Below are 8,794 nucleotides of genomic sequence, written 5' to 3'. Positions count from 1 at the left end.
AAAACTCATTAACAATTTGATGACTTATAACTTGTCTAGAACCTTGTTATAAGGAAATTTTGCCATGTCTGCATTCTTCTGGTGTTTAAATGTGCCTGTTTTTAAATCATATTCAACAATGAAAACAGTTTAGTCAGTGCAGTATAGCATTTTGACCAAGCATAATTTGTCACCTTGTTGATTTAAAAATAAATACATTTTTGCTTTTCATAACAGATATCACTCTATTTATAGGATATGTTTAGCAGTAAAAATAATGGGATCCTTCAGCGAAATATTATCGCATTGCCAGATTATAGTTGCGTAAACAACAGCGGAAGATGCCTTTACAGAATGTGTGTTCCATCACCTTATATATACTGATTGATGTTAGTGAGAATAATTCCAATGAAGTGGTTACCATCCCTTGCTTTTCCCAGATCAGTGATGCTTATTCTGGACAATATTTTTCTTTCAGTGGATTGCTGGGATGGACCAGACGGTGATCCCCTTATTTACCATGGCTACACCTTGACAACTCAAATACTGTTCCGAGATGTTCTGGTTGATGCCATCAAACCATATGCTTTCTACGCATCAGAGTACCCTGTCATCCTGTCACTCGAAAATCACTGTAGTGAGCGGCAGCAGGAAACACTGGCAAGGCACTTGCGAGATGTTCTTGGAGGTGAGCCCTTCCTTTCTGAAAGCACACTCAGAATTACTGGGCTTTTGGACGTCATCCATCTTCTAGTATTCCAAAAACTAGAGAATGTAACATTCCAGAAACTGAATCCGGTTTCTGAAACAGTGTGTTCTCTAGTTTTTTTACAAAACTGGATGTTGGACAGATTCCAGAAACCCAGTAATTCTGAATGTTATACACCATCATCAGGACCCTTCAGGATCTACATGAATTAAGTGGTTTCATATATGGTAGTGCACCTGTATTTTTTTAGAGGTAGCAGCTTCGAAACTTTGCAAGACACTAGCTGTCATCACAGCATAATCATTTATTTTGTTGCTATGTTATGACAGTGGACTTGTTTCATTTAGACATGCTGTACACAGAGTCTGTCAAGGAGGACATGGAGTTCCTGCCATCCCCTGAAGCTCTCAAAAGAAAGATCATTGTGAAAGCAAAGAAGAAAGCCCCAGCTGAGAAAGCAAATGAAAGCGAATCAGAGGAGGAAGAGGAAGCAGAGAAAATAGCAGTCGAGCTGAAGGCAGATATTCAACAGGTCAGAGATTTGAGGTTATGACAACAGTGATTCTGGAGATAGTGTCTTCTGAAATGGTTGGGTGTGAGACTCCATAATCTGTGCCTTGCTGTCAGATTACATGGCATCTCATTCCTAAAGTCCATAGCTTAAACCTTTAATTTAAGTTGTTTTTTCCAAAGTGAAGGACTGAGTTTCATGCCCATGCAAAACAAATGCTGAAAATTGTTTTTTTATTGAACTTGAATGAATATGTTATCACTGTGGCTTTGATGTAACTGAAACCTTTGAAGGTACTGCAGACAGGGTCTCAGATTGTGATGTGTTACTTGTGCACACATGGATTAGATGCAGTATATAAAGAAGTACTGAAATAATTGCATAACATGTTTATGTTCCAGAATAAGAAGGTTGTTGCCGAGGGACTGTCCAGTCTGGTCAACATCTGCCAGGCTGTTCACTTCCATGGGTTTGAGGAAGCCAAAGTCAGTGGTTAGTATGGTGCATGATGTCCATGTCTGTTCCATTTTAACCCTTTAAAGCGCAGTGGTAACTATATATGCCACCTACTTTAACAACAAAACAATTCTGAATTTGGCCCACACAGTGTGTTTCATATGATTCTCACAGCGAACAGCTGTTGTTTCCTCAAACAGCGATAACCAGTTGATCTTTCTTATGGAGGCAGAGATAGAAACTGAATTGTTAGCGTACGTTCCTTATTTTGAAAATATAAAAGGAGGCTTGTGAGATCATCTTGCTGTCCATCTGTCTGTATATCTATCCATGTCTTTGTATCCCCCCTAAATTTTTGTTATGAACCTTATGAGGTCACCTTGCTGTCCATTTGTCTGTCTACATGTATGAGTGTCCCCCCTCGCCCCCAATTTTTTGGTTCCCTGTGTGGTCCGTCTTGTATCAAAGGAAAGCAGATGATTAGTTCTCCCCAGAAATTCTTTGGATAAATGTCGGGCTTCAGACAGTTAAGTGAGCGCTGCACAAATGTTTGTGGTGTAAAGAGTAGGTTATGCCTGTGCCATGGCATACATGCATGTAGATAGAGTGAGGAGGTAAAGCTGCATGCATTCTACATTTTGATACTGAATGGTGATGAAGGGTGAGCATCCCACTGTACACATTGAAGCCAGTTTCATGTACGTTTGATTGCGTACAACAGGATATTATTTCTTTGGGATGTTGGTATCTACCTGCCAGATTACACAGTGTCATAGCTGATAGTTCCACTTTGTTGTTTTAGGCAAGTGCTACCAGATGTCCTCGTTCTGTGAAACAAAAGCTGAGGATCTCATAGAGAAGAGTGCCAGGGACTTCGTGGCATACAACACACGGCAACTGAGCAGAATCTACCCTTCAGGGACACGAACTGGATCCTCCAACTACAAACCCACCCCTTTCTGGAATGTGGGTTGTCAGATAGGTATGTCAAATTTAAACTCTTAGCACTGAGACAGTTCAACATCCACATCAGTAATGCAGCAAAGATTTCAGAATAATTGTGGCTTATAAATCTGTTGTTATATTGTGGGACCTGAGATTGTGAAAGATCCCACCTGCAGAAGGTGTGAAAAAAGATACTGTGAGATTTACTTGTTTATGATTTGGAATTTCTATAATCTGCAGTACATTGAGGACTGACGTGACTGTGTTATTGTTTCATTTCACATGTGTACTATGACTATTATCATCTTGTAGTTGCCCTCAACTACCAGAGCTCCCAGAGACCAATATTTCTGAATGAATCCAAATTCCGACAAAACGGTGGTTGTGGCTATGTCTTGAAGCCCAAGTTTCTCTGCGGAACAGGTGATTATGATCCGGATGCAGTGATGGCTCACAGGTGAGATCAATGATCTATGTAGTACATGTTGGAAACTTTGCTGATCATTTTCAGANAATAATTGTGGCTTATAAATCTGTTGTTATATTGTGGGACCTGAGACTGTGAAAGATCCCACCTGCAGAAGGTGTGAAAAAAATATACTGTGAGATTTACTTGTTTATGATTTGGAATTTCTATAATCTGCAGTACATTGAGGACTGACGTGACTGTGTTATTGTTTCATTTCACATGTGTACTATGACTATTATCATCTTGTAGTTGCCCTCAACTACCAGAGCTCCCAGAGACCAATATTTCTGAATGAATCCAAATTCCGACAAAACGGTGGTTGTGGCTATGTCTTGAAGCCCAAGTTTCTCTGCGGAACAGGTGATTATGATCCGGATGCAGTGATGGCTCACAGGTGAGATCAATGATCTATGTAGTACATGTTGGAAACTTTGCTGATCATTTTCAGATCTTCTGTGAAAAGTTTGTGATGTACATTTGTATGTGACAAGTTCTCTTGAAGTGTGGGATTTAGTATTTACTGCTGTATTGTTGTTGATTTATTTAATAAAAGTCAGTATCTCAGTATCTCAGACCATATAGCATAAACCTGCCAAGGCCCATCTCAGAAATGAAGCTCCCAACTTAAAGAATGCTGCACATCTTAGGGTGTGGTTATTGAAATGGAGTGATGGTGGAATGTTGATTAGTGGGGGGAAATTGAAGAAACTTTGAGAGAAACTTCATCCAGTGTCACTTTGTTTACCATAAATCTCGTAGGAAGTCACCTAGGACTGAACCCAAGACTCCAAGATGACAAGTCAGTGTCTGACCACCTGAGCTATGACAGACTTACAGATGCACACACAGTGAATAATAAAATCCCCCAAATTGTTTATTAATCCTCAAAATTATTAAAGCCAAAAATAAATACGTATAAAATTTCTTTCAGTGACATTGTTGTATGTCACAGATGTGTAGAACAGGTATAGACTTATGGGTGAGTTCTTTTGTTTATAATAGGAAATGAGTTAACTGAATTTACCTCCAAGATAGAATAATGTGAAACAATAAATGTATGTATTCTGTGGGAAACTACATTCAAAGTACACACTTGAAAAACTGAGATAGAGATATTGATTATAATGTGAATTATAAGGAAATAGGTTCTGGAAATGTGGAATGATTTCAGTCCTTTTCACTCCATGAGCCAATTCAATTAGTGCAGTCTACATTAAAACTGTCATAACTGAAGAGATCAATTAATCACTTAGTAAGCATTTCTGTCAGTCAGTGGCATCAAGTGTGATATTCAAATGTTTAGAGGAAAGAACAGGTTTTCACCCCAAGGTAATCTGGGCAAGTACTGTGATATTTCTGTGCAACTGCATTTCCCCAAGCAATGTTAGAGTTTCTGGCAGGCAATTCTATGCTGTGCCTTGCTAGTCAAAAGGTTAAATGACTTGGGATAGGGTCTATGTGACAGATTATTGACTTGTTCATGATTTTTAGGGTCTTTGGGTTTTGCTACCAAATGGCAGGTGGCAACTCAGTCCTGTTACTCAGACTGTAAGTCAGCTGATGGATCAATGAATTAGTCAGTCGACCAAGCAGTCATGTGTGAGTGAGCTGATCAGTAAATAAGGAATGAGTGAGTGAATTATTCAGTGCATTTGTGTGTCAGTGAGTGAGTTCTTGATTGGCACTTATAGTGTTACAATGAGGAGGATATCCTTGCAGCTGCACCTTGCCATTATAGTGGATAGTATGTGACTCATTTTGGCCAATTGAGTTAACATAGTGCTAGACAAATGGACTGACAGTCCTCTGCCCATAGTTGGTACACCTGTGCCTAATCTGACCTGATAGGTTGGAAGCATCTGAACAAGGAGCTGGGCGAATGTCTTCCCAGAAATCTGTCTCAAGATCTGTAGCCATAAGGATGTGGCATCGGGCAAGGAATATTCTTTTCGTCAAAAGACTGAGGAGACTAGACGTCCCACAGAAGATGATGTTGGAGCAAGAGTGAGAATTCTGCCATGGCATGGCATGTGTAAATGCTGCATGGCATATCAGCCATATTCTTTGTGCAGGGTGGAACATGAGAAGCATTATGGGTGTTGCTACTTGATTCTTTGAAAAGGCAGATAGCACAGTGGTAACTGTATGTACCACTTGCTGTAACATTTAAAAATCCTTGAATTTTGCCTGCAGAGTGTATTTGTGTGTTCTGTATGGTTCTCACAATAAACAGCATTAACCGGTTGAGCTTTGTAGCAGAGATGGAATATATTTCCTTTGAAGCACAGACTGAGTTTTCTGCCCACAGAGTGTATTTGTGTGTTCCATACGGTTCTCACAATAAACAGCGACTGTTTCCCTAAACAGCGTTAACCGGTTGGTCTTTGTAGCAGAGATGTAATGTGCTTCCTGTGAGGTACAGACTGAATTTTCTGCCCACAGAGTGTATTTGTGTGTTCCGTATGGTTCTCACAATAAACAGTGACTGTTTCCCTAAACAGCATTAACTAGTTGGGCTTTGTAGCGGAGACATAATATGTTTCCTGGGAGGTAGAATCTGGATTTTCAAATATTATTTAGTTGGAGTTCAGTCTTCAAAGAGTTATCACGTTACCATTCCATCCATTTGAGGATTGTGGAAAAGTAAGGAAAGCAGCTTCTTCTCTGGATCTCCATTAGAAAAGTGCTTTTGTCTGTCCCCTTGTCTACTGATGTGCATGAACATGCACTTACTGGCCAATATTTGTGAAATTTGGTATTAGAGGTGTATTGGTATTGGAGATAATATAATTTCCATCTGTGTGCTCTTATTATGTTTGAAGACCCTGCGAGCTACATGTGTCTTATAATCATTAAGATTACTCTCTTTTGTGATGTGACGCCATGCAGTCTGTTATACAGGCATGAGCATTTCAGAGGAAAGTGCTTCTTCCATCTTCAGGCTGAAAGTCTTGTATAACGAGACAGAGGACAGCAGTCTCTATAGTCCTTATGTGAGAACCTAACTCATTACAGCCTCGAGTTACACAGACAGTGGGGGAACTACACTGCATACAGACATTTTCTGGAGAGGCTAGAGTCGATATTGCCATCTGAATCCCTTTTAAGTTTCTGGTGATGTATTTTTCCTATAAATGTGCAACTGTTGTAAGTTCTCTGGTGTTAGGAAAGTGAGAATAATATTAAACTGTGCCCAAGGGAATTTGGTTCCAAGGATGCAGACCATATTTATACAGTTTGAGGTCTTCATGCTCTGAAGATTCAGACTGTGGTCTTCTGAGTTATCATACCGTGAAGTCTGGTAGATGGGCACCAACGTTTCAGAAGAACATACTGCCACCATCTTCAGAGTTGAAGTGATTTGACTGCAGGACTGATGGCTGCACTATGTCCCACTGAAATGTCTGTGCCTGCCTACAAGACTGTACAGTGTCATAGCCCAGGTTACAATCCAAATCAAATTTGATTTAATTGAGTCAGAGTTATGCCCTTTTACTGGTTTTGTTATCAGATGTGCTGAACCTTTGGGGTCTGTTGCAGGAGAGTATGAGAAGTAATGCTTCATAACGCTAAAATGAACCATGCTGATTGCTTTAAAATGCTTCTTGTGTCCCATTGTGAATGAGAAGCCTTTTTGTTGCTTGACTTATGAACAGTTCTGTTGTGCCATAGTTGCTTAAGAGATGTGTTGATGACATACAAATATCTGCACATCATGTTACAAGCTTGACAACTCTGCTAGTTGTGTGACTTCACATTTTCTAATAGCACAAAACTGTTGCAAGCACATGTATCAGGATGTGCACTCCACTCAGACTCACACAGCTGTGCACATGAGGACATCTAGTGATATTTGTATGTTTGAATTGTGCTGTACATAAACATGAAGGAATCTATGGATATTGCGAAAGCTCCACAAGAAGACAAAAGGAAAATATTTTTATGTCTGCTGTGTTGCCAGTAGTTTGCTATTCAGGAAATCATCACTTGTATATATAAATGTAATTACTCTGTTTCCTGTTTCCAACTGTGAACCTAACAGAGGAAACCCAAAAGATATTATGATATTCAATTCATACTCTTGCCAGCATGTATGGTAGTTACAGCTGTTATAGCAATGTGCAAGTATTGTGGTACAGCTTTTTGGGCATGATTTGAACATTCATCCCAGCCCATGCTTTCCTTCAATTGCATGAGTTAACTTTAAAATGTTGATTTGAGCGTTGTCCCTTCTTTGCAGTTTTCTCTGCAACTTATTGTGATATTGACAGGGAAGGTTATCATATCCTGGATGAGGAATGGATGGGCCTGCCTCTGCTTGTTCTGAATGTTTATGTGTTTCAGATTATTTGACTGCAAAACAGAGAAAGACTTTAGTACTTCTGATACCAGTTGATTTTATTATTGTGGCTTTGCTTCCTAAGTTAAGTGATGTTGCTTTCTCTTTTGAGATTTTGAGCGTTTACATGCTGGAAATTTGAACCTAACAGAATGTATCAGACTGTTGCTGACAGTAGATGTGTTATTTTGCCTAGAAACATTATTAGACTCCCCTCATGCTTAATTTATATTTGACTGGAATATTTTTTAATTGAACTAAATGTGTCAGTCATTGAATTAGTAATGCAACCAGTCACTTGAACAGTGACTAAGTCAAATAGTCAATGAAACAATAGTCTATTTGTTGGCAGTCCATTTTATCTATTGTTCAGTCCAGTAATGGTTAGTACATAGTAATTTAGAGACACTAATAATCAACCATTCAGTGGTTGAATTAGTTAATTAATTACCCATTCAGTCTGCCAGTGCAAAGTTTCGTGCTTACAGTAAACTCAATTTGTCACTCATTTTGTTCATGTGTTCTGATACAGCTTGTCTCTGTGCAGGGCCTCGACACAGCTCAAATTGATTATCATTAGTGGACAGCACATTCCGAAAGCGAATCAGGACTTGCAGGGCGAAGTTGTTGACCCATATGTTGTGGTGAAGATTGTGGGCCACCCTGCAGATGCACAGAAAAAGAAAACTGATATTGTCAGGAATAATGGTGAGATGACTTCTGTGAGGCATGCATGACTTGTGTGAGTCCAGGTTATGTGAGCCACGAGTTGTGCAAGACATGGGGTATTAGAGTCAGGGGATTTTTGGGTCATGGTATCTCTGTACAGCTCAGGTTATACTGATACTTTGGCATCCTGGTGAGCTGCATGCTTCATTTGCAAATTTTGCAACTGGGAGGTGGCTACTCTGACAGTTGGTTAATGGCCCCACCAGGAAAAGTGTGCCACATTACCCTGAAATTGGCTCTGAATGTGGCTTAGGAGAGATAAATAAGAATCTTGTTTTTTTTTTTCTGAATTCTCAATATGTTGCCAGCCGGATAGGTTAGATCATGAGTGATAAGCTTGGAGCTACTATGAAAAGGAAGGTGTGATGGCCTGTTTTGAAGTCCATCCCAGAATTTGCTTGGAGGACTGAACAGAGTATAATAAATCTCTGTCAAGATGGCTGCCCTGTAGGTTGATACTTGGAACATTGTAAGAATGCTTAAATATCTGCTAAGATGCTATGTGATCATTCCTGGTGGTGATCAGGAAGGGTGATAATGATTGTTGTTAATATATACCATTGGCTGTTGAGGTTTAACCATGTTATGATTCATGCCTCCCTTGTTTTGGCATACATTGCAGGTGCAATCTTCAGTTTGAATATGGCAGGATGAGTA

General features: G+C 39.6%; 1 protein-coding gene across 2 annotated transcripts in view; it reads left to right on the top strand.

Moving 5' to 3' along the window:
- Positions 1 to 507: 507 nt before the first annotated feature.
- LOC111863970 (1-phosphatidylinositol 4,5-bisphosphate phosphodiesterase delta-4) overlaps positions 508 to 8,794 on the top strand; it is a gene marked incomplete at its 5' end in the record, with an annotated part of 14,208 nt that continues 5,921 nt past the window's right edge. Inside the window, 7 exon segments of one of the 2 annotated variants that reach the window (XM_033751268.1) lie at positions 508 to 667; positions 1,036 to 1,220; positions 1,601 to 1,691; positions 2,458 to 2,637; positions 2,913 to 3,057; positions 4,918 to 5,073; positions 7,956 to 8,116. In XM_033751268.1, coding sequence (XP_033607159.1) covers positions 508 to 667; positions 1,036 to 1,220; positions 1,601 to 1,691; positions 2,458 to 2,637; positions 2,913 to 3,057; positions 4,918 to 5,073; positions 7,956 to 8,116 — 1,078 coding nt within the window. 2 annotated transcript variants of the gene reach the window in all.

Source organism: Cryptotermes secundus, unplaced genomic scaffold (assembly GCF_002891405.2).
Source record: "Cryptotermes secundus unplaced genomic scaffold, Csec_1.0 scaffold279, whole genome shotgun sequence".
NCBI lineage: Eukaryota > Metazoa > Arthropoda > Insecta > Blattodea > Kalotermitidae > Cryptotermes > Cryptotermes secundus.
Note: the sequence above shows the minus strand (reverse complement) of the source record. Positions and strands in the feature narration are given on the sequence as shown.